The sequence below is a fragment of the Sitophilus oryzae genome, unplaced genomic scaffold (genome assembly GCF_002938485.1).
Source record: "Sitophilus oryzae breed Bouriz unplaced genomic scaffold, Soryzae_2.0 scaffold_1058_pilon_pilon, whole genome shotgun sequence".
NCBI classification, from domain to species: Eukaryota; Metazoa; Arthropoda; class Insecta; order Coleoptera; family Curculionidae; genus Sitophilus; species Sitophilus oryzae.
This window is the reverse complement of record NW_022145680.1, coordinates 1948519-1976290: the sequence shown is the minus strand read 5'-3', so window position 1 is coordinate 1976290 and position 27772 is coordinate 1948519. Positions and strand designations below refer to the sequence as shown.

Here is a 27772-nt window from a genome sequence, read left to right as displayed (position 1 = left end):
GGAAAAAATAAAATTGATTTTCAAGAAAATCCGTTTTTTTTTCAAAAACCTCAGCAATCCTTTAAATTTTTAAAATATTTTTGATGACATCTTGGTGAATATCCCAAGGCGCAAATTTGCCCCATTTTCACCATCTTCGTATCTATTACGGTTTCCGAGATACCAATGCTCGTACCTTAAATACCTTGTAGCACCCTGTATATATGACCTAAGTCTGTTTTTAGAATTAATAGATTTTTAATGAAATGTGATTTATTTCTGTTAATACTGATGTGTTTTTTTCTTTTTTCAGCTGCATCATACAGGGGTCCAGGCGAAGATGAGGAGCCCGACCATTACGCAGAACGCATCGCCTTCACGGGCAATTCCAGGGTGCTGGGTCCGGCATGTATGGTCGTCGGACTGATAATGTTGATATCCGGTTGTGTGTTGTGTTATTTAACGCGGAGGGCTCGAAGGAGAGAGCAAACGGTCGGGTTCCACTGCCCCCTCCACGGGGATTTTTATCCACTTAGTCCTGTAACTAGCTCAAAAACTTTAGGTAAGTTAATATATATCAGTACATAGAGTTTGTAGCAAAAGATTTGCAACAAAGAAGGAAGAACGACGTGTATAATTTTGGCCAATAGCAAAAAAATCATTTAGCATATACAAGAGAAAAATAAATTTAAAAAAAAACAAGAGTTAGAGAGATGACAAATTTATCGAAAGGAAGAGTTGTTTAGAATTCGATTTTGACTATTTTCAGTAAAGCTTGATTTTCATGCATCCGTTATACCTTGATACGATGGTCCGACGGTGCTTTGATTGGTCATAGCGGTTTCGCGCCACTTTTCATCCGTAAATATTTTACTTCAGCCCGTCAACGGATCCGTTCATACGATAATGGACGTTTTGACACTTTTTTGACAAATTTAATCTAACCTTAATAAAAATATAAGTAAAATAGCAAAATCGTTATGGAAACGAAAATATAAAATAACACCAACGTATATCCGATAAACGGAGGCATGAAAATGCAATAAATATAAAAACTGCGTTATTTTCTAACCAATCAAAGTCTTTAAATTCTACCAATAAAATTAATATCGTATCAACGTATCGTCGGACAACGGATGCATGAAAATCAAGCTTAAGGCTTATCAAAATGATTGTGTGGTTTGCCCATCTCTGGAGTTGAGTGAGGTATATTGAAATAATAAAATACTACTATAAATACCTGATGTTTTACATCCGGTATATACCCAATGGATAAATACAGAGTACATTGAATTTCGTTAAATACTATATTATACCTGGTATATACCCAGGTATGTTTATTTTATTAATTTAACGTACTATAACAAATTTTAACAATAATTTGCTGTTACCTTACTTATCTTACCCCACAAAAACTGCACATAGCACAATAGCCTTAATTGTATCGAAAATACAGCACAACACAGATAGTTCAATTCACATTTGTAGAAAAGGAAAAGAATTGAAACTAATTTAAGTGTCAAATGCACGGTGGCGGAACTTAAAAAGAAGAAAGAAGCATTGATGGCAATTTTTAGAAAACTGTGGCAAAAAGTAAAGGCAACCACTGGCACTGAACCGGCACAGGGACTGACGACATTTTTAAACCGGACTGGTTTGCATATGAATACATGCACAGATTTTTACACGGAATTTTTCCACCATCGTCTTTTTCTTTTTTCTTTGTTTTTATTTAAATTAAGTTCAACACTCATTAAAATAAAACTTGCTGCACAGGCAGCAATACGATATATATGTTACGGCTAAAATGGATACTTGGCTAGTTTTCAAACTAGCCAGCTATTTTGCAAACCAATAGCAAAACCAACACACACACAAACCAACACAAACTAACACCTAACCAACAAAATATCAGCGCTTTTTGCTAAATAGCTGGCTAGTTTGAAAACTAGCCAAGTATCCATTTTAGCCGTAACATATACATATTAAAGTGATATTCAATTACAAGATATCAAAAGTAGTATGCCGGTTATAAGCCGGCATCCCACGACGCGGCCACGCATCACCACGCATCACGCATCGCCACGACTTGGCGAATTTCGGTTTGGCAAGTCAGTTCGCCAAGTGGCGAGTCAGCGAGCGTGGTTCTTTCCCACGGCGCGGCGCGGCGCGCGGCTATTCTTATTTTCGACGACCGTCGACAGGACTTGCCAAGTTGTATAGTAGTGAAAACGGTGCAGTGTATATTTGTTTGTGGCAGTGTGTAGTCAACATCGTGAAGGGAAGAACAAATAATGAGATTGCAACAAAAACAGCGTATTGCTGCCTGTGCAGCAAGTTTTATTTTAATGAGTGTTGAACATAATTTAAATAAAAACAAAGAAAAAAGAAAAAGACGATGGTGGAAAAATTCCGTGTAGAAATCGGTGCATGAATTCATATGCAAACCAGTCCGGTTTAAAAATGTCGTCAGTCCCTGTGCCGGTTCCAGTGGTTGCTTTTACTTTTTGCCACAGTTTTCTAAAAATTGCCAGCAATGCTTCTTTCTTTTTTTTAAGTTCCGCCACCGTGCATTTGATACTTAAATTAGTTTCAATCCTTTTCCAACTATCATGAACAATATTTCTATTTTTGTGGTTTGGGTCCTTTGGATTCTAAATTGCTGGTTCTCCTTCGTAAAGTTCCAAAAATTCTATAACCAGTTCATTTGACCACTCCATTCTTCAAAAAATAAATAAATGAGAAACTTAATTTGCAAAAAATACACCTATCTCAACGATTATTCTGCGACGATATGAAGAACGCTACTGGGACTACAAAATATTTTTGTTTAATACATAGTTTGAAAACTAGCCAGCTATTTAGCAAAAAGCGCTGATATTTTGTTGATTTGGTGTTAGTTTGTGGTGTTGGTTTTGCTATTGGTTTGCAAAATAGCTGGCTAGTTTGAAAACTAGCCAAGTATCAATTTTAGCCGTAACATATACTTATAAAAGAATTACATTTGCCGCCATGAGAGTTATCATAAGAGTTATCGTACTATTGAAAAGAAAACGGTGCCAAGTTACTTTAGAAATAGGATTGATAATTATATCAATCGTCATACATTAGTCTAAAGTAACTGACGTCATTTATTGTCAATCATAAGGTATTTGTCAAAGTTATTTTTTTGCTATTGTGCATGAGGAATTGATTCCATAATATATTAGTTTGTTAACTCAATATTAAAAATAATATCTTATTGGTTGCAAACTCTTTAGCGATAACTGAATTTATCAGCCTTTGTTTAAATATTATTAATAATAATAATGATGGTAAGATGGTCCTTATTATTAATTCAATTTACTTTTTTTAATTAATGATAAAATTTTAATTAATATGCGACGTCTAGTTCACAGAGCCATTCATATTTAACTTAATAAATACATTGATATATGAATAAGCACAAACAAAAAAGACAAATTTGATTTGAATTTATTGGATAATATAAATTAAGGCAGTAAATTACACGCAGTGTGCGCAACAACCGATTTAACAAATATATAAAATTATAATTAATAAACGGAAGTAAGTAAAAAAGAAAGAAAAAATCTGCTGTTTAAAAAAAAATACTGTTAACTGTAGGCTTGTTGTTTGTTGTTCCAGCAATAAAGAGTTTCGAAGATTTGATCTAAACGATGTACTCACAAGCATTTTTATTTTATTGATAAGCTATATACAAATAGTATACCAAATTCAAGCACGCATCTTATCCATAAAATTAACACAAAAATAATAAACCTCTCTTAAAACAACATCAAATAAGAATAGCAAGGACTAAAGCTTCGTTCAAAACCTCGCAATTAGTGGATTAAGTCAGTGGTTTCAATTTCAATTAGTGTAGAAGTTTGTTCCTCTAATTTGAAGCATTCAGAACGTGAAATTAGTGGTAGGAATTTTCAATTAGTGGAAAGAGTTACCAAACTTTTAACTTTTCCACTAATTATACTTCAAAATTTACGAGGAATGTAATTTTGGCCTTTGTTATCATCCGTCAAGATAAAATGTGGTTAGAAATCAAAAGTTTATTGTTTTGTAAGCTAAATATTAGGCTTTCTCTATGGATACGACTGATTATCGCAAGCTGTTGCTAGGATATTCTGTTAATTTTAATTGTGTTTTTTAGACATGGTGAATGATCGTAAATTAAAAGTATAAAGTGTAATTGAAACCACTAATTTATTCCACTAATTGCGAGGTTCTGAATGAAGCTTTACAATAAAAATAAGCTCAACGTTTCAAGATATTTTTATAACACTTTGAGTGGATTGTAAATTTTCTGTTATTCCAAAATTATTATATTTTATATTTATAATAATTGAAAATTCTACAAACTTAAATCGTAGATATGTCCCTGCGGGGTCAGTATTAATGGTATTAGTGTCAAAATGCTACAAGAAATTTCGAAATAATTCAAAATAGTTTACTAAAAGAGTAATGCAAAATAAAGAAAAAGTACTGAGTAAATGATACATATCTTCCGGAAATGATATTAGCATAATACTGTTTTATATCATCTAAATAAATATTTCATACGCTTAATACCCACTTGATAAATTCTATTGTATCTATTGGAATATTAATAAATGGAAAATAGCTTTATTCAAGGCGACATCTGCATAAAACAATAAGTTCTTTTCGTGTGGGCTATATACACTGACACCGGAATATGTATATTGTTCTATTTAAATATATTTCCCCAATGTTTGTCTTCCCAGATACCATTCCTTCTTTGACTTGGAACAAAGCCAAAACTTGTGAAATACGAGTCCTGATATTCGCAGTTACATAATGGAAAATATGGAACTAGTTTTAAAGAAATAAAATCTCTTTCGGGCTATAAATATGATAAAACATAATAAAATATATATAATAGTAGAGAAGATTTATTATACATGGATATAAATCGGGTAAGATAAATAAATAACAACTTAAATAATATCATATTCAGAAAGTTTTATGATCAAGCGGGCTTTGTTTTTGACTGTTAAAAAATCGAATATAATTATTTCTCATAAGTTATTTTTGTCTTAATGTCTTAATGAAAAAATGAAATGATATATAAAACAACCCTAGAGTTTCCAACTGGCAAAAGAGGACGACAAGGAGACGCGATATCCCCAAAGCTATTTACAGCAACATTAGAAGAAATCTTTCGTCAACTGGACTGGACCAACAAAGGATTAAAAATAGATGGAGAATATCAGCCATCTGAGATTCGCTGATGACATAGTCATAATTGTCGATAGTCCTGAAGAACTACAAGCAAAGTGGGTCTCAAAATGAATTTAGCAAAAAATAAAGTAATGTACAACAAACTAGTGGAAAGAAAAGATATCCTAATAAATAACACAACACTGGAAATAGTAGAAGAATATTTAGGACAAAGAAGTAGAAGAATATTTAGGAATCAAAACTAATACGCAGCTCGGGATCTCTAGCATCAGAAATCAACAGAAGAATTAAGTTAGGCATGGAGTACTTATGGAAAAAACTCCATCATATTTCACTCTATCTAAAGAAGAAAACTTTCGACTAATGTGTACTATATACCAGTCATGATCTATACATGTGAAACCTGGACACTTAAAACCCACATGATAAAGAAATTGCAAGTCGCACAACGCTCAATGGAACGAAATATGCTGGGAATAACCAAAGTGACCATTAAAGAATAGAGTGGATACGACAAAAGACCCAGGTAATAGGTGTCATCCACAGAGTCAAAACTCTCAAATGGCAATGGGCAGGACACCTGGAAAGAAGGACGGACAACAGATGGACCACAAAAATTACAGCATGGTACCCCCGAGAAATTAAGAGACCTAGAGAAAGGCCATACCTGAGATGGGACCATGATACTAGGAAATTAGCAGGGATAACTTGAACCCGCATAGCCAACAACAGACAACAATGGGTCCATCTACAAAGAGAGTATGTGAGGGAGGATACACCATAATTAGAAATGGTTGAATAAGCTGAAAATGGTTATGATGATGATGAAGAGTTATTTTTGCCTTATGTTATCATAAAAGCTCACTTGAACATAAGACTTTTTGATAATTTAAATCTGTTACAGCGATAATCAAAAACCACTAGTGGTGTTATGAATCTATAACACAACTAGTTGCTATAATAATGAAAAACAACTACGAACATCTAAATATATTAACTTTTCCGGCAATAATGATTCCGTGGCACGTACTGCGGCAACTTCTACATCTGAAGGGAAACTTTCGGAATCGCTCATCGTAATTTTTAAAATGATTTTTCTGGACAAAAAGTGCTCGCGTTCAAGGGCGGATACAGGAATTTATTTTAGGGGGGGTCCAAAATGAAAAGCAATGTAGAATATGCTTTTTAGGGCGCCATTGTTAACGCAAAAGCCTAATATTTTACACAATTCACAGGCTTTAGGGGGGGGGGGCGGACTCCATGGGCCCTCCCCCTGTATCCGCCACTGCTCGCGTTTACTTGACAGGGCAAACTGACTTCTCAGAAAAAAATGTGACAAGTGTCATAGTTAAAGGTGTTAAAGGTGGGCGACATGGTACAAAGAAAACAAGGTATGAAGAGGTATGATAGAAACATAACCCCTAAAGTTATGTTTTGACATCGAGCTTGACATTTGAAAAATTATTTTCACATTTTGACACAATCAAATTTCACAGATGACACAATCTGTTTGACAATTTGAAATTGGCGCGCAGAGCTTGCCGACCAATGGTGCCGTTTATCACCTGTGACGTAGTGACCAACCTGCGCAATATCATACCTTGTATTCTTTGTATCATGGGTGGGCGACTAATAAACGAAAACTAAAACAGCATTTTCTTATTTTTCGGTTGTAGATAAAACGTTGTACATGACACGTGCGTTTAAACATGATTACAACACTCGTGTGATTAGAACGACTCGGTCTACGACCTCGTCGTTCTACACTCGTTGTTGTAATCATGTTCATAAACACATACAATTCACACTCGTTGTTGTAATCATGTTCGAGTTTTTTTTCGAGTTGTATAATATTGAACAATAAACAACTAAAACCAAACCAAACTAACTCTGAGCGTGGGGTAGGTAGATAAAGATCTTGTTCCGCGTTCCTGAGTGGATAAGTGTGAGATGGCAAACGGATTCAAATATAAATAAGAAAGGAGTTAATATTTTTAATTTTTTAAAAAGTCCAGGCAATGAGTTCTGCTGTTTAGTCCCAGTGAATATCGAAAAGCTCTCTTCTGGAGCTTGAAAATGCGGTCAAATTGAGTCGCACAACACGTACCCCAGAATGGAAGGGCATATCTGAGGTGCGACTCAAAAAGTGCATAATAAACAGTTCTAGCCACTGACAAGTTAAGCTCCTTATAAAGAGATCTTAATGCAAAACAGGCAGAGCTTAATTTTTTCGACAAAGCGTCGATATGCATGTCCCATTGTAGAGAATTATCTACAACAAGCCCTAAGAATTTTACAAATTTTACGACGTCAATGGTGGTGTTGTTAAGTACAAAAGGCTGCAGCGAGTTTTTATACGACAAAGCTTTAGTTTTAGAAATGTTGAGACTCAGGAGGTTCGAATCGCACCAAGATTTAATGGTGATTAAGTCATTTGATATAATTCTACGAAGTGCTGTGACGTCCTTGTTGCTCCAAGTGAAGTTAGTGTCGCCCGCAAAAAGATATATTATACCACTGATGTTTATGTTAACAATGCCGTTAATAAAAAGAAGAAACAAAATAGGGTTTAGTACTGAGCCTTGAGGTACTCCAAATTATATTGGCTTGCTAGAAGGCAACGTGGTATCCACTCTCACAAGTTGACTTCTGTTGCTGAGATACGACTTAAACAAATAAACAAAAAAACATTCGAGAGATGTTCCCCTGAACCCATAGTGCTGCAGTTTAATAATTAGGATCTTATGCTTTACACAGTCGAACGCCTTAAAAAAATCACAGAAAATTGTTGCTGTAGAATGATGGTTATTTATGCTGGAATAAACTTTATTAAGGAGGGAAAATGGTACACATTGGTCGAATGTTTTCTTCTTTAGATAAAGTGGCATTCTATATTTGAATATGACTGAGTTTCTTCCATAAGTAAATCCTTCCATCTCTTTCTTCTCTTTAACTCTGCTTCTTATATTATTTGAAGTTGTTTTCGAAAAGACACTCTGTAGACACTCACTGACTGTATTAGCAATATAATTAATGGTGTCATATTTATTGATCGATGTTTACCTGTTGAATTCAGTGCTCATGTTCTTTCCACAAGGTTATTTATTTTTGTTTCCATACCACATCATCAAAAGCCGTGTCAGTGTTGATATCAAATAAAATTGAAATATAACAAACTGAAACCGAGTCTACATAATTGATGCCTTATCCAATTTGTTACCTGAATCGTTTCATAAATTTTATATCCAGTCGTTGAAAGATATATACGTTCTGTAAGTTTGACATTAAATATCAACACCCACTTAGTGGGTGTTATACGTATATACGAAATCCTCGCTTTGATCATTTAATATTTGGAATATTAATACAACCTAAAATTGTTTTGACATATACACCTGAAACCTTTTCTTAATTAAACAATAGAATCTTGTAAGTGTGGGCTGTAAAGACTTAGGAATATGTATAACGTCAGAAGTTCTATTTATAACAATCCCTTTTAATACAAGTATTGATCTTTCCTCTGCCTGTTTTTGCATAGAAAATATCAAAGTTATTCTGTCACAGGTGTTTCTTATTATAACAAGTGTTTCTGCCCGGAAGTTTGAAATGTGAACGTAATCCAATATTATATTCCATAAACGCTTTCTATTTATGGATCTCATTTTACATACATAATCCAATAGATGCTATTTATGAGTCTTCATTTCTGTTTATTCAATGGTTCAGTTTTTGGAAATATTAGTGAAAAAAATAATGTCACATTTTTTACAAATATCTAAGGGATCGTCCACAAAGATGTTTTTGAAGATTTTTTGACCCCCTCCCCCGCTGTTGAGATATCGAGAAATTTGTCTCGACCCCCTACAACACCCACTAATCTCATGTGTAATCTTTCAAAATTTATATTTTTAGTATAAATTAACAATTTAGTATAAATTAACATTAAATAATTCTTAAATGGGAACTATTCAAATTAATAGGAAACATTCATTCTAATACAGTCCATGGAGACCCGTGCACGATGGTACTAACAAATCTATGTGATTTTCAGTAAAGCCACTCTTTATGATTTCAATCTAATAATGTCTGTTGACTAAATAGTAATTAGACTGAAAAATTGACCTAAATCAAACATGTTGTTTAATTTATGTCAATGATGGCAGGTATTGATAATTTCAATTTCAAATATCTCGAGAACCATTACTTGTAGCGATTTTTAGCAAGAGGTCTTTTTTACGTAAAGAACGTCGTAAATGTATATTTTTTTACTCATTAGTTTTATACAGCTGCGGGACGGGAAAAGTTATTGCTCTCCAAACCTGTTAAAACATATTTGGAGCCGTCTATAAGTAGCAGTCAAAGTTTAAAGTCTAAACCATTGTTACTTGCACAAAAGTTCAGTAGCTCGTTTTGTGAAATTTAAACTTAGCGCCATAACTTTTCAATCAATAAGAAATCGGGAAACCCATTTTTGATATAACAATTAACAATATTACATACATCTATTCATGGATTTTAATATATAGAAGAATTACATTATTAAGTTAGATCTCGTGATTTCGACAAATTTTAGTTTAGAAACATGTTTTGTTTTGAATAAAAATCTGATTTTTTCATATTTTTACACTTTTTTTGCCCTAAAAAATTATGTGATATTTGCCGAAAAGCCCCTCCCATCCCTACGTCAGATTTAGTGAGATTCGGATAGGGCATTCTATACTTGTAGACAGACATTTGCTCAAAAAGAAAGTTGCTCAATAGTTTTCCACTTCTTTTTCGGAGAAAACTATGAACTAAATAGGGTGGTCCGAACTGTATTCCGGAAACTTCGGTAGCATATTCTGCAAATAAATATGTTAAAAACTTCATATAAATGTATGTCCTAAAATTCTTAGTTTTAGAGATACAGGGTGTAAAACTTTCAGTTTTATTTTGATTTTTTCCGAATAATTTCTGAAGTAACGTCAATATTTGGATGAAAATTGGTGTCTGGGAGTTTTTTGACAAGAGAAAATTGATTTTGATAGCAATATGACTCTTATTTGGGGGGGGGGGGGTGAACCACCTACATGTGTTTAAACTGTTTTGAAGAGTAATAACTTTTCGTCCGTACCTGTATAAAACTACTGAGTGAAAAAATATACATTTCCGTGATTTTTTACGTAAAAAATGTCTCTTGCTAAAGATTACTACGAGCTACTCAAGATACTTAGAATGGAAATAGTCAATACATGTCATTATTGACTAAAAATACACATGTTGAATAGATAGTTATTTGAGTGAAATGATAAATTTGGGAAAGTTTTATTTTTTTAAATTAATTATAAATTTTTCTTCGAAAAAATGATGATAAAACAGTTTCTGTTGAACTTTTGGCACAAAAACATTTTAAATACATGATTTCAGTCTAATAACTATTTAGTCAACGTGTTTAATTTATTTCAGTGATTGACGGGTATTGATAAATTCTATTCCAAATATCTCGAAAACCCTTACCCGTAGCAATTTTTAGCAAGAGACATTTTTTACGCAAAAACGTCGTAAATGTATATATTTTTACTCACTAGTTTTATACAGGTACGGACGAAAAGTTATTACTCTTCAAACCAGTTAAAAAATATGTAGGTGGCGTCCTCTGCAAGTAGGAGTCATATTGACATCAAAATCAAATTTCTCATGTCAAAAAACTCCCAGACACCAATTTTTATCCAAATGTTAACGTTACTTCAGAAATTATTTGGAAAAAATCGAAATAAAAATGAAACTTCTACACCCTGTATCTCCGACACTAAGCATTTTAGGACTTACATTTATATGAACTTTTTTACTTATTTTTATCTGCAGAATATGCTGCCGATGTTTCCGGAAAACCCCACAATTACAGTTCGGACCACCTTGTATGTCTATCGATTTTTTTCGTGCCTTTCTACTCTTTCATACGTCTTTTGTTGTTCTTTCATCGTTCCTTCCTGCCTCTCCTTAGAATTTTTGCAACGTATTTTTTATAATTTAATTATTCTTTATATTATTTGATATTATCCTCTCCTTAGGTATATGTATTTTCTTTTTAAAAACTTATTTTACTTTTAATATCATCCTTTCCTTTATAATATTCAAATCGATCTATATAATGCACGAAGTTTCTCTCGCAATTCTTAATTATTTTCCGGTGTTCCTGGAAGAAGAACAAATAGCCGAGGCACGATAACCAGTCTTTTTGAAACGCTACAGAGCATCATGAATAGAAAAGTACGAATTGAAAACTACATTATTAAAAAGTTCTAAATAATTCATACCTTGGAAATTATTTCAGCCCCCCTAGTGGAAAACATTGGACTACGTGCGCCTTGAATTTTTCGTGACTAAATTGAACCTTCGAGTTAAGTTTGAACAGCTACTTTGATATTTAGGTTGTTTAACTTTAAACATTGCATTTGAGTATTCATGCAATTTGTTTCAATCTTTGCCCTGACTTATCGCCCTGGTCTTGCAGTCTTGGTTTACACAAAAAGCCAGAAAAAAAGTCGCTATTAAGGACTAGCGTTAGATCTGCCAAAGAGTCCAAAGATGAAGTTAAATTTTAAAATTTTAATCTAGATATTTTTTTTCATAAGATAAATACTAAAATTTTAACTCAATTTTGAGTAATCATAAATGAATTAATAAAATATCTATACAATTGTATAATAATATTTCGGTCTCGGGTGTGCAATCCCAAGCCATTCTGAACAAAGAAAACCTGCTAGGCAACCTGCTTACTATCTTGGATATAATTGTTGTCTCAGAAGGTTTTTCGCCTGCATTTTCAAGCTTCTTGCAAATGCTTGCTCTTTGATTCCATTTTTCCATACAATATATGGGCTAAACGACAAAGGCGCCAGTACCGATCCTTGCGGCATCGCGGCAGACCATTCTTAAGCTTTCTGGGGGTGCTGGCTTCTGGCTTTAATTAAAATTGATATCAATATTAATTTTAATTAAAGCGGCTTTGTCAAAGTTGATGATGTATAGCTTCTCAGGCAGCGGCATATTTTTAGACTTTCAATTAATTATAATAGCTTCGCAATAGCCGGATTTTCTAACAGATCGTCGTAATATCGGTCGTCCTGTATAAGTTAATTAAACGGTCTCTCCGGGGAAATAATGACAATGAACAGTAATCAGCCTAATGAGTCAATTATAACAACCAGGCCATAAATTAGAACTTCCCTCTTTTTATTACCGGCTGCCTCGGTGAAAGCGTCGTTGTAATAATACATATAAACAGAGGAACGATTCTATAAATTAAAAAAAATCTGTAATATACCACTATACAGGGTGAGTCTTAAATAAATGTTAACATATTTTAAAAAATGTCTATACCTATGTGACGGATTCATCTCTCCAAAAAAATCCTTTATGGGTATTTCGCCACTGCACTGCAAGAAAATCTACAAAATAAAATAGTTATTTTTTGTAAACACTTCTGCGTTAAACCTAAACGGACATTGCTTGTCAGAAGTTATGTTTACAGGTATACAAATTTGCCTAACAAAGAAAAAAAATGCTTAACGTTTCGGAAAGTTTATCACTTTCCGTCGTCGCGTCGGAAGCAAAAAAATACAAAGAATAAAGAAAAAACTATTTAAAATATTTAAATTCAACTATTCGAGAACACTTTACTTTTTTAAAACAGATACGTCTACAAGAAACCGTTGACGTTCTGTTAAAATGACATTATATCAAGTTAAACTTCAAAATTAACAATTACTACCCGATAACAATTACTTAATAAGGTAAAACCAAAAAACCCCAAACTTTATGTAATATAACATATTAATTAATTAGAAAACGTAGGTATAGGTTAATGATTTCTGAAAATTCGACTTTTCAAGTGGAGAAAGATACGTCTAAATATTTTTCAATACCGTTTGATAGAGAGTTATCCCGTGGTCTAAAAGGAATTTTTAAGAATGTCAATTACTTGTATATAGTGCTAATAATAAATTACAACAATTATTAGGTAATCCAAAGGATAAAACACCTCCACTGGAAAGGTCGGGTATTTATGAAATTTCTTGTAAAGATTATAAGCAGAAATATGTTGGGCAAACTAGAAGATCAATATTAACTAGATTTAAAGAACATTTAGCTCAGATAAGATATGGTAGACCGGATAAATCTTGCGTTGCCGAACATATTGTTGATAAAGAACATTGTATAGATCTTAATAATTTAAAATTAATTAAACAAGTCTCAAATTACAGGCAATTAGATGCATATGAAAGCATCAGAATTAATAAATGTAAAGATAGTATGAACAGAGTCAACGGTCCAATTCCTTCAAGTTCTTTGTTCCTACTACTCTAGTGGCGGAAATTAACTGTTACGCTCAGTGGGCTCTGACTCGGTTGGCTAGATTTTGCCACGCCCACTCGGTACCTACTGGGCGAGTATATAAACGCTCAACTTGTAGATTGGACTTTAGTTTATAATCATCTGCTGATGATGCTAACATGGTTAGCGAAACGCGCGTCCAGTGTAAAAGTAAAAGTGTTTTGGTGTATTGTGGTGATTTAGTGTAATTTTATTTTGCTAATATAACCCCAAAAATAAACTGTATGATTATTTTTAAATTTTACATAAGTTATGTTCTTTAAAATCAAAGAAGCGATTGCCATACAATTACTAACATTTACAGATGCATGAGCAATACATTTATTTTTATTAGATTGAATTAAAAAAGCCTCTTTTATTTTTCTTTTAGAGGCTATCGCTTCTTTCATTATAATTTTGGCGTTATTAAAATTTATTCTGTGTCCTGTGTCCCATGAAAGCTGACAAATCTTAAATTTGTGAAAATCTCCCTTTCTTAAATACTCTTTATCTTCTTTAATTGTAACATTTAAGGGTCTAGATGTTTCACCAATGTAAAATTTATCGCATTCACATGGTATTTGGTATATTACATTTTTTGTTTGTTGTTCGGTATTCATTGGTTTAGTATGTGATAAAATGGATCTAAGTGTATTTTGTGTTATGAAAGATGTTCGTATGTTATATTGTTTCCTATTCTTATTTTTTTAACGTATTTTCTCTTTGCCGTTTTTCAAATAAGTCCAAAATAACCGAGTTTTTCAAGTTTGAAAATTTAAAAAAAATTTAATTATATTTTAAAAAATTTTGAGAGCCACCGGATCCTTTTTGTATCTGCATACAGTGTATTCAAGATAATTAAACAAATATGGGAAAAGTGTATTATTCACTAATTTTCCACAATTCCAAAACATTTTATTTCGAACACGTATTTTGTATGTATGTATACGCACGTAAAAGTAAGTAACATGGTTAGCGGATTATATTAGCACAACTGTAATCAAATGTGAATTTTATGAAAATATAATCATAATAATGTTAACACACACAGACGAAACTTCTTGACATAGAAACAGCGGATTTTTAGAAATTCGACCGCTAAGGAGTTGAAATTAGGGAGAGAAGGTTGCATAAAAAGTTGCTGTGTTGATTTATCTGTTCTAGGAGTACGAAATTTTGCACAGAAGTCTCTTAAGCGGTGTAATTAAACACTAAGAAGCGATTTTCGGAAATTCAACCTTTTAGAGGATTAAACTACCGAAACAAGGGGTGGAAGTTTGTAGATTTTTTTTTAAATTTGTCGTCGGAGTATGAAATTTTGTACAGAAATCCTTAAGTGACGAAAGTGGATACTCGATTTTTGGAAATTTATCCCCCACAAGGGTAAAGTTAGGGGTGAAAGTTTGTACAAAAATTTGTGAGAAAATTTGTTAAAATCGCTTCTAAAAATATGACATTCTGCACAGAGGTTTCTTGGATGGCATAATTGAACACTGTGGAGCGATTTCAGGAAATTTACACCATAAGGGGGGTAAAATTGGTGGTAAAATTTTGTATACAGGGTGGTCCGAACTGTATTCCGGAAACTTCCTAATGTCCTAAAATGCGTAGTTTCGGAGATACAGGGTGTAGAAGTTTCATTTTTATTTCGATTTTTTACAAATAATTTCTGTTACTTCAGAAAGAATTGGTGCCTGGGAGTTTTTTGACATGAGAAATTTGATTTTGATGTCAATATGACTCCTACTTGTAGAGGGCGCCACCTACATGTGTTTTAACTGTTTTGAAGTGTAATAACTTTTCGTCCGTACCTGTATAAAACTATGGAGTGAAAAAATATACATTTCTATGACTTTCTACGTGAAAAATTTCTCTTGGTAAAAATCGCTAGGAGCAACCGTTCTCAAGATATTTAGAACAACACATTGATTTATTATTATATACAAAATTATTGACAAAAAAATAAACACGTTGAGTAGATAGTTACTTGACTGAAATAATATATTTGGGAAATTTTTATTTTTTTAAATTAATCATAAACTTTTTGCGAAAAAATGATGATAAAACAGTTTCTGTTGAACTTTTGGCACAAAAACATTTCAAATGTATGATTTTAGTCTAATAACTATTTAGTCGACATTTTTAATTTATGTCAATGATGATAGGTATTGATAATTTTGATTCCAAATATCTCGGGAACCATTACTCGTAGCGATTTTTATTAAGAGACATTTTTTACGTAGAAAACTTCGTAAATGTATTTTTTTTTACTCAGTAGTTTTATACAGGTACGGACGAAAAGTTATTACTCTTCAAAGTTAAAAAATATGTAGGTGGCGCCCTCTACAAGTAGGAGTCATATTGACATCAAAATAAAATTTCTCATATTAAAAAACTCCCAGGCACCAATTTTCATCCAAATATTGACATTACTTCATAAATTAATTGAAAAAAATCGAAATAAAAATGAAACTTCTACACCCTGTATTTCCAAAACTAAGCATTTTAGGACATACATTTATACGAACTTTTTTACTTATTTCTATCTGCAAAATATGCTGCCGAAGTTTCCGGAATACAGTTCGGACCACCCTGTATATTTTTTTTAAATTAGCCCTAGGGGTATAGAGGTTTTGTAAGTGGCAAAAGTGAGTACTCAGAAGCGATTTTTTTGGAAACTCATCTCAGAGGGTGAAATAAGGGGTGAAAGTCGTCTCAAAAATGTGTTAAAATGTTTTCAGAAGTATGGAATTTTGCGTAGAAATTCCTTAGGTAACGTAATTGAGCACTAAGGAGCGATTTTTAGAACTTAAGGGTGTGAGATGAGGGGTGCATGTTAAGAATTTTTTTTGAGTATGAAAATTTGCACAGAATATTGTGCCCTTAAGTGATGGAATTGAGTACTCAGAAACGATTCTTAAAATTCATCCCCTAAGAGGGTGAAATTTTATACAAGTGAATTTTTGAATATTTGTACAAAACAGAGGTCCATTACATAAGAGAGAGGTCGAGTAAACGAAGAACGTAGGCACTAAGAATCTATTTTTGAAAATATATCCCTTAAGCAGGTGAAATTAGACACAAAGGTTGACAGCAGTTAACAAAATTCACAGTAGTACCAAAATTAGTGAAAAGTAATCATAGTAACCATCAAAGTAATGAATATTTGAAATTATTACTTAGTAGTCGAGTAACGATTATTAACGAGTAATCAAAAGTAACGAAAATCAACATCACTAGTGGAGGAAGATTCGCTTGGAGTTTAAGATGCTTCCGCTTCGAAAGCCAGACAACTCGTGTGCGGACGCTCTAAGTCTATATCCTATTTTGACGTGAGAGTTGTTGTATTCACGGCGGCCGCGAGGGCCTATTGTGGCTCAGTTTCTACAAGCTCTAATATACAAAAAGCGTCAAAGTTCACCCTCAAAACCCAGCCTTTTAACATAGGCCGTTATGTCTGAGGGCGATATGTCTCCTAGGTCTGATAGGTCTAGCATGGGTTTGCCAAACATCTCAAACCTGGTCCTGCCCCCAGCGGGGCAGGTACACATAACGTGCTTCATTGTTTCGTCATCTTCCATACAGAGTCGGCATTCGGCGTCTTCCACCAGTCCCATCCTCTGTAGGTGAGATCTCAGCCGGCAGTGACCCATGTACACTGCAGTGAGCGTACGCGCTCCATTCCTACCGGCCTTTAGGAGTTCTCCTGTTCTATGTTTGGATGGCCCTGCTAGGATTTTCTTGGCATGTTCCATTCCGGGACTGTCATTCCAGTCCCGGAACGTCGCACCCCTAACCCATTCACAGAGCCTGTCTCTTGTGAGATTTTTAGGAACGCTAAGTATCGGTTCTGGGCCCACGAATGGCGAGCCTGCACCAATTTTGGCCAGGGAATCAGCACGTTCATTTCCCTCTAGGCCGACATGTCCCGGTATCCATATTAGCGTTCCTATCTCCTAATATATTGAGTAGTTTCTTACAATGAAGAATTGTCATAGACGTGCTTTTCGTTGCTTCAAGTGCTTTCAGCGCGGCTTGACTATCCGAAAATATGCATATTGTTTTCCCGGTGTTATTGCTGTTCTACCAGCAGTTGCACACAGGTTTCAATAGCATATAGCTCAGCTTGGAAAATTGTGGTGTGTTTGCAAGACTGTGGTAGATCTCAGTCTTTGGACTGCTGAAGTAAATTCCTGCGCCAGATCCTTTTTCGTTTTTAGATCAGTCCGTGTACCAACACATTTCCGCATGTAATAAACCATTTCCCGGCTTATCCCACTCGTCCCTATTCGGAAACAGGACGTTGTAGGTGCGTGTCAAAAGTTGGACTGGTGGTGTGAGATCCGAAACCATTCCCAGAATCTCATCCGACTGTAGTTCTTCTACTAGCTCGTTTTGTATGAACATGATTGTTCCTTGGCTTCCTCGTGCTATATTTAGAAACCTATATGTAGCCCATCTCGCCTCTCTTTCCAAAAGAATTTGAAAAGGAGGTAGGTCGAGTAGGGTTTCCATAACTTTTGTTCAGTAAACGAAGAACGTAGGCACTAAGAATCTATTTTTGAAAATATATCCCTTAAGCAGGTGAAATTAGAAACAAAGGTTGACAGCAGTTGACAAAATTCATAGTAGTACCAAAATTAGTGAAAAGTAATCATAGTAACCATCAAAGTAATGAATATTTGAAATTATTACTTAGTAGTCGAGTAACGATTATTAACGAGTAATCAAAAGTAACGAAAATCAACATCACTAGTGGAGGAAGATTCGCTTGGAGTTTGAATTTTCCGCTTCGAAAGCCAGACAACTCGTGTGCGGACGCTCTAAGTCTATATCCTATTTTGGCGTGAGAGTATATTAAATGTTAAAATATTTAATATATCCATATGTAGTAAAACAATTTATGTTTTAAGGGAAATATTATATATAGTAGGTATATCTGAGTTTTTATTTAATGAGTTTTTCGAATATAGTATAAGTAAAAAACTAACTTAATTAATTCTTGTCAGGTTTTTCGTTTTCGTACTAAAATCGTTTAAGGAGCTTCACGTACTCATTAAGTTCAGCTTCCTTTATATTAATTGCATAACTCCTTGTTTGGCGACGTTGATTACATACACTTTTATAATCGATGGTATTGTTGCGGGCCGGTGTGGACTCGACCTAACCTCACAATATGGCCCGCCCTCGGATGACCTTAACATCGCATAGACACCGCAATGATTCATTCGTTCGAGAAGAATCGAGTCCCACTGGAATGGACGAGTACATACGAGAACATTCGAAAACCTTCTCTACGCACCTAACGATCTATGGTCAATTCTAGAGTTCTTTACCTGCCGGTATAAAAGCCGGCGGCCGTGGCCTACAGGGGGCAGTTATAAATATACCAGTGCAGTTGACGCGCTAAAATTCAAAATAAATTCTTAGTTATAAATCGTTTGTAAATAGTTCTATAAGTCTTTTATCGTTATTGTTTTTGTTAATTAGTGTTAAATAAATAGTGTTTAAATAAATTGTGACTTTCTATCCACACGGAACCGAGGAAAAACGTAACAATTGGTGTCAGATGTGGCGTGTGTGATAAGAAAAATAAAAAAACTAACAATGGCTCCGAAGAAATTGTTGAAAGACTTGAAAGTGTCCGAACTGAAATCCATATTGGAAGAGAGAGTGCGAGACAGATGGAAAGAAAAGTATTTTGCAAACCAGACTGAGAGACGTTTTGATTGAGGAAGGTGAGGATCCTGACACATTTTGCTTTGAGCTGGAAGGTGACCTTGACTCGTCCTTACAAAAATTAGAAGACAGTTTGAATGATAAAATGACAGAGAATTCTCAAAAATTAGACGACAACTTGAACAATTTGAATAGTAAAATAACTGACTTGGAAGTTAATTTAGAAGATAAGATCGCAGAAAATTCTAAAGACATACAGGCCAGCTTCAATAATAAAATATTGAATTTAGAACAAAGTTTATACAACAAGATAATAGAAAACTCCAGGGAATTAGAAGAAAAGATAATAGATACACAAGACAAAATAGCACAGATTGAGGACGATGTTAACAGAAAAATCGAAATTTTAAAACAAGAAATAGAAAAGGCCAATTCACCAAAATGTCAAGAAACATCGGAGGCACCGAAACTAGTCGAAAATAAGTATATCTCAAAGTCATTTATTAAGCCTCCACAGTTTGACGGAAAAACCGCTTGGGCCAATTATTTTTGCCAGTTTGAGGCCGCTGCGAGAGCGAACGGATGGACAATCGCTGAAAAGGCTACCGCTTTGACTGTCGCACTGCGAGGAGATGCGACTGATATTCTGCAGACATTGTCACCATCGGAACAGGGAGATTATCAGCAATTGGTACGACATTTAGAAATGAGGTACGGCCAAGCTCATTTGGAACATGTCATTCCCAGCTAAAAAATCGCATTCAAAAGTCAAATGAGTCTCTGCAGGAGTTTGAAGCCGACGTAGCCCGCCTCGTTCGCCTTGCGTACCCTGCTACGCCAGAGAATGTTATGGAGCGGTTGGCAGTACAGGCATTCTCCGACGACTTACGTGACAACGAGACAAGACAAGCACTTCTCCTAGCCCACCCAACGCACTTGGTGGATGCTTTAGCACGTGCCCTAGAATTTGAGGCCGCGAAACAAAGTTCTCGGTCTTTAGGAAGAGTACGGGCCATCGACGAATGTTCCGACGAATCCGTGGAAGGGATTGTTCGGAAGGTAATGGACCAGTATATGGGCAATAAGGGACCGATTCGTTGCTGGAACTGCGGACAGGTAGGACGTTGAAGCCGTTGTAAGGAGAAGAACGAAGAACCGGCTTCGTCGAGGTCGGAAAACTACTAAGGGTCGAAAAGAAGGGGCACACGTCGACCTGTACCCAACATGCCCCAACAAAAAACTGCTCAAGTCGCTTCGTTACAACACAAATTCAACAGCATGTTTGTGGATGGTTTTGTTGATGGAGAGTTCCGAACCATGCTGTTGGATACAGGTGCGACGAAAACTATCATCAGACCGGACATTCTTAAAACATCGAAGAAGGTTAAAACAACACAATGGCGATTACGTACTGCTACGGGGGGCTCCGCTGCTGTCCATGGAGAAGTAAACCTTAATTTTGTTATTGGGAGCACCAGTTTTGAACATCCAGTATTAGTAGCAGATATCGAAGATGAACTAATTCTTGGAATGGACATTATGACCACTAGAGGTTTTGAACTAAATTTCAAACAGGGAATTTTGAAAATAAATGAAGAAGAAGTGGTTCTACATCGAAAATGTGAGGAGACGCTTCGCGTGGTGGTAGCAGAAGATGTTTCGATCCCTGAGCGCTGTGAGATATTTTTGGATGGTTGCCTGGAAGGTAAAATGAATAATGGGAGTATTATTCTGTTGGAGCCAAGGAACCATGACAGCGAAATAGGACGAGGGGTCGCTGTTGGAAAAGCCCTGCTACGAGCGAAAAAGACTGTACCGGTGAGAGTAATGAACACGAATTATTATTCTGTATCCTTGAAGAAGGGAACCCTGTTAGGGTACTGTTGTTCGGTCTCCTCAGTCATTCGAAGCGTGGAAGCCTCCAAAGTTTCGACTTCAAAAATTCCGGACAAAATGGTGAAGGAGTTAGTAAACGTTGAAGGATTATCTCCCGAAAATAGTAGAAAATTGAGAAACCTAATAATCAAGTATCAAGACGTGTTTGATAAAGGAGAAGCAGGAGATAGAGGTCGTACCAATTTAGTACAACATAAAATTGACACCGGAGATGCACGACCAATCAAACAAAATCCGAGAAGACTTCCGCTCGCCAAACGTGAAGAAGCTGACAAAATCCTTCGAGAAATGAAAGAAGAGGGTGTCATCGAACCATCTAACAGCCCGTGGACATCGCCGGTAGTACTAGTAAAGAAGAAAGACGGTACCACCAGGTTCTGTGTTGATTATCGGCAGCTCAATAATGTTACCAAGAAGGATAGCTATCCCCTGCCGAGGATAGACGATACTCTAGACACACTGGCGGGGTCAACGATATTCTCTACATTAGATCTGAAGAGTGGATATTGGCAAGTCGACATGGCGCCGAAAGACAGAGAAGACAGCGTTCTCGGTGGGCTCCGGACTGTGGCAATTTACCGTCATGCCTTTTGGATTGTGCAACGCGCCAGCTACCTTTGAGAGACTAATGGAGTCTGTGTTAAAGGGACTATCCTGGACTACCTGTTTAGTGTACCTGGATGACATCATAGTGGTTGGGAAATCCTTTGACCATCATCTGAAGAATTTGGAAGAAGTTTTCAAGCGACTAGGGAGTTCTGGTTTGAAACTTAGCCCCAAGAAATGTCATCTGTGTCAAGAAAAGGTACACTACTTGGGCCATGTAGTCTCCTCCCAAGGAGTTGCGGTAGATCCACAGAAGACCAAGACAGTGGAAGAGTGGCCGATACCTAAAGATAAACATGAACTACGAAGCTTTTTGGGACTATGCACATACTATCGACGTTATGTACAGGGTTTCGCCACCATCGCAAAACCATTGACCAGACTTACCGAAGGCGAGAGGCGTTTCTCTTGGGACTCAGATTCTGACGAGGCATTCCGAAAATTGAAGAAGGCCCTGACTAGTGCGCCCATACTTAGCTACCCTCTTGGCAACGGAAACTTTATATTGGATACCGACGCTAGCAATGTTGCATTAGGCGCTGTTCTGTCTCAGATCCAGGATGGTCAAGAAAAAGTCATTGGTTATTTTAGTAAGACCTTGTCAAAACCGGAAAGGAACTACTGTGTAACCAGACGAGAATTACTAGCAGTAGTTAAAGCAGTGGAACACTTCTACAAGTATCTCTATGGAAGAAAGTTCTTGTTAAGAACAGACCATGCTGCTTTGAAATGGCTGTTGCAGTTTAAGAATCCTGAAGGGCAGGTAGCTAGATGGATTGAACGATTACAAGAATTTGACTTCGACACAGAACATCGAGCTGGGGCAATCCATCGAAATGCCGACGCACTTTCCAGAAGACCTTGCGCTAAGGACTGTAAGCATTGTTCCCGAGCAGAAGAGAAAGAAGTGCAACTCCTAAGAACAACTGTGGTTAATGATAGTTGGCAACCCGAAGATTTTGCAAATGACCAAACCAGTGACCCAGAATTAGGTTTAGTAATTAACTGGAAAAACAGGCCAAAGACCAACGTGGGAAGAAGTTTGCAGATATTCGCCGAACGTAAAGTCGTACTGGGCCCAGTGGAATTCCTTGGTAATAGATAACGGACTACTTCGCCGTGTGATCGAGAGACCGGAGGGACAAGAAGAGAGAAGACAGATCGTCATTCCAAAGAAGAGGGTCCCAGAAGTCTTGGAGGAAGTTCACAATGGAACCAGCGGAGACATCTTGGTGTTACCAAGACACTTGGCAAGCTGCGTGAACGGTTCTACTGGGTGAACTGCAAAGAAGATGTGAGGGCCTGGTGTAAGAAATGTGACATTTGCGCAGCCATTAATGGGCCACAAAAGCGTGGTAAAGCCCCTATGCGCCAGTACAATGTTGGTAGTCCCTTCGAACGAATAGCGATCGACGTGGCTGGTCCTTTCCCGGAGACGAACGATGGCAACAAATACATTGTGGTAGTAATGGATTACTTCAGCAAATGGGTCGAGGCCTACGCGTTGCCAAATCAAGAAGCGTCCACGATTGCTGATGCCCTTGTTAAAGAATGGATCTGCAGGTTTGGTGTTCCCATGGAGCTTCATTCAGATCAGGGAAGAAACTTTGAGTCCAATCTGTTCCAAGGCGTCTGTGAAGTCCTGAACATCCGCAAGACCAGGACGACTGCTCTACATCCACAATCCGATGGGATGGTTGAACGCATGAACAGAACTATCAACCGTTATCTGGCCAAAGTAGTCTCTGACCACCAAAGAGACTGGGACAAATTTCTTCACCTGTTCCTGTTGGCCTACCGTTCATCCGTCCAAGAATCTACAGGGCAAACTCCAGCCAGCATCGTTATGGGACGGGAAGTGCGCCTACCCTGTGATCTGAAATTTGGTTGCCGACCGGGAGAAGAAGTCGCCGGAGAAGATTATGTCCACACACTACGTCAAAGGATGGACGACATTCATCAGAGAGTCCGCCTAAATATTCAAAGTGCTAGTGACCGAATGAAGGAACACTACGACATTCAAGCTGAGCATGGAGGATACCAACCAGGGAAGTTGGTGTGGCTATATAACCCGCAGAGACGTCGTGGGTTATCTCCGAAGCTACAATCCTCGTGGGAAGGGCCATACGAAGTCATGGATAGAATTAATGACGTCGTATACCGTATCAGAAAATTGCCAAAAGGAAAACCGAGGGTAGTCCATTTCAACCGTTTGAGCCCCTACCAAGGCGAAATAGAAGATCGTGCTGGGACCGTGAGAACCTGCAGCTTTGATCCCCCTGATTCGGAGATGTCCTTTGACGATTTCATGGCCCGATACAACAGCAGTGAGAAGGCTCGCTATGGTGTAACCAAAGAAGATCAACGAGACCTCTTTTCCGTGCCTCCTGATTATTCGCTCGCTCATTGTGTGGCTCGAGATTTGCGGATGTCCAGAGGAATCGCTGCGACGTTCAATGAGAAGTTTGGGCGTGTCGGAGAACTACGCCGACAGGATCCAGAGGTTGGAAGCGTCTTGAGGCTAACCGACAATGCACATGGTCAAGCAAGGCACATCTTCTACCTGGTCACCAAGGAATGGTCCCCGAGTAAGCCGACTTATCTCAATCTATGGAAGACCCTGATTGAACTGAGAGAAGCCCTGCTAAACAACAACATTGCACGATTAGCCATTCCGAAGCTGGCGTGTGGACTCGATGGTTTGAGTTGGCGTACAATCCGGAACATGATTGAAGTCTTGTTCAGATTTACGGGAATCGAGATCCTCGTTTGCTGCTACAACCCAAAGCTGAGATCGGGAGAGAAAACTGTAGACTGCTATTTCTACCAGACTTCGCAATGTACCAGGGGCCAGCTTTGCAAATACCTTCATTCACCGTATACATCTCGGGACGAGCATGTGCCTAAGAAGGGGGCAGTGTTGCGGGCCGGTGTGGACTCGACCTAACCTCACAATATGGCCCGCCCTCGGATGACCTTAACATCGCATAGACACCGCAATGATTCATTCGTTCGAGAAGAATCGAGTCCCACTGGAATGGACGAGTACATACGAGAACATTCGAAAACCTTCTCTACGCACCTAACGATCTATGGACAATTCTAGAGTTCTTTACCTGCCGGTATAAAAACCGGCGGCCGTGACCTACAGGGGGCAGTTATAAATATACCAGTGCAGTTGACGCGCTAAAATTCAAAATAAATTCTTAGTTATAAATCGTTTGTAAATAGTTCTATAAGTCTTTTATCGTTATTGTTTTTGTTAATTAGTGTTAAATAAATAGTGTTTAAATAAATTGTGACTTTCTATCCACACGGAACCGAGGAAAAACGTAACAGTATTATTATTTCCTCTTTGTTCTTTATTGATTCTGAAGCATAACTGTTTGCATCTTGTTAAGAAGATTTATTACACATCGTCAACGTTTTATTTCTTTTTAGTGGGACAATACTAGGATCATATTTCATCGCCACTATCTAATTTTGAACTGGATATGGAGTCCTTTGATATTCATATCCAGGAAATTGACTTTGATTATGCCAGCATGTGTAGTGTAGTATAAGCTCTCGTACAGATTTAAAAGTATTCTCTTTCAAACTTGCTTTTTAGTTTTTCATTATAATCTATAAACGCTAAAATTATCAAAGTCAAACTTGACAATAAACAGATTTCACGTTTTTCAGTTTGTATGAGCCTATTATATTTACTTAATGACAAATAAATATAATAAAACCAGCATAATACGCTGGTTAAATCAAAGGAATTGTTTACTTTTATATACAGAGTCTTACAAGCTTTTTTTTACAACCAAACAAGATTTTATGTAAAAGAAGCATTTGATAAATTTTGCAGTTAATTGCAGTTAATAATTAAATATTTTTTGTCGTCGGTGCTTTACATTTTTCCTAATTTTACTGGTCTATTAGAATTTATCTTGCCCTAATTAAATGTTTAGAGCAACTAATTTAACATTATACAGGGTGTTCATAATAACATTAGAAATATTACATTAACCCTCGAGCAAGCGCGTCCGGAATTTTGTGCCGCAATTTTACTAATTTCAGTAAAACAAAATATCCATTGGGCGTAGGTTGGTAGTGCCATTAGGTATTCTTATTTGGGGATGTTTGATACCTTTGGTCGTAGTAGTTGCGTAACCAGCGATTTTGCTTCAGGAGCAATTCTCTTGTGAAATTGACAAAACTACAGAAGTTGCGGTAGCTCGTGCCGCTACGCGCTCGGTTGAGTAAGTAAAATAGTTGTCATATTATTTATTTCTTTTGCTTTATTTGGTGTTTTTAATTGTTGTCAATTCATTTTTTCGATTACTCTTATAATATACTGTTAAATATAATATGTATAACACCTGTAGTAATGAAGGAAAGGGCCAGTATACAAACTCTTCCCATAGATATGCAAGTTTTCCTCACTAAAAAGACTCAAAGCCTGCTCCAGAGGTAAAGGTACTAGCACAGAACAGATACAAATTTTTAGTACCACAGAACAGATACAACAAATTTGTATCTATTCTGTGGTACTAGTTAGAGACAATAAAGAATTTTCCCCACAGAATCTGCGAGGTCTAATGTAAAAGAAGTAGATATGGACGTTTTTGTGTGTTTAACATAAATTACCTGAAAATAAATAAAATTGTATTTTTAAAACTACTTAAGTTTATTTGTTGGGTAGAGCTAAAAAAGTATTTTAAATTTTATTAATTATTGTACGTTGATTCTAATACTTAATTGTTATCATTAATTATTTTCTTCTTTCAGAAGTAATCCAAAGAAACGGCAAGTGCACGCTGTGTTGGCCGCGGAAACGGGGACCGGGGTCCATAGCCGTGGGACCGCCTCAATGTCCCCACAGCCAAGTCTCAAGCACCAGGAGTTCGCTGGCTAGTTCACCCCACAGTCAGTGCCCCACTCCGTTGCCATTTTTGGTCAATTCCGGAACGACAACGTAAGTAACAATTCAGTCCGTTAAAAATAAGTTACTACAGTATTTTTACTATATTTTACTTTATTTGATAGAAAATTACATTGTTATAGAATGACATATCATGTCAACTTTTGACATCTTCGATTAATAAAATAGTGTTTTCAATTTCAATCTAGAGTGTTCACTAACAAAAAATAAACATGTTGACTAATTAGTTATTAGACTGAAATCATAAACTTGAAATATTTGTGTGCCAAAAGTTCAACAAAAACTGTTTTATCATCATTTGTTCGAAGAAAAATTTATGATTGATTGAAAAAAAAATAAAAATCATTTCTCAACATGTTTATTTTTTTCTCTCCAAAAAATCCTCCAATTTCACCAATGTAAAATTTATCGCATTCACATGGTATTTTGTATATTACATTTTAACATTTATTTTTATGAAACATAAAACAAACTATTTTAATTATTTTTTTAACTAACTGCCAAAGTTTCCGGAATACAGTTCGGATATATACTGTATATCGAAACCCCCTAACAACCATGATGTTGATAAAAAAATAACGCATCTGATCTGAAATGACAATTTTTATGAACTATAAACAGTCGCTGATTCCTGGTTTGTTCTCGCGGCCTGGTTTGTTCTCGCCCCAATTTAAAACAGAAATAAAACAGATGTAGAACAGTTATTCCAAATTGTTTCTAATAATTCCTTTTAATGATCATTTGGCATTTACTTCTCCATGTTAGTTCTCAGCATAAAATGAAATAGTATTCGTAAATTGTTTTTATTATTAGTTGAAACATCATGAGGAAACACAATAATAAAATGAGGTTTTTATCGGCCACAACACTTCTGATTACGACTACTACTCCACGGTTTTATGGTTTAAATAGATTGTAATAACTAATAAACACATTAATCTATTCGAGAATTTGCTAAAAGTTTGCAAAATAAAACAAACCATGTTACACGTACATTTTCGATGTCTAAAATTGACAGAGAATGATAATTTTTATTGGTTTTATGTAAAATCGAAGGCATGAGTATTAGTGATGTGTCGGTATTTGAGAACGCGATTTTGTAGCGGTATTTTT

General features: G+C 36.1%; 1 protein-coding gene across 3 annotated transcripts in view; it reads left to right on the top strand.

Moving 5' to 3' along the window:
* The window catches only part of LOC115876129, an 81081-nt gene that overhangs the window by 28237 nt on the left and 25072 nt on the right, over nt 1–27772 (top strand). For 2 of the 3 annotated variants that reach the window (XM_030891822.1, XM_030891819.1), the window contains 2 exons: nt 293–541; nt 26506–26692. In XM_030891822.1, coding sequence (XP_030747682.1) covers nt 293–541; nt 26506–26692 — 436 coding nt within the window. The remainder of the gene's footprint in view (nt 1–292; nt 542–26505; nt 26693–27772) is intronic. The other variant, XM_030891827.1, reaches the window with a different exon arrangement.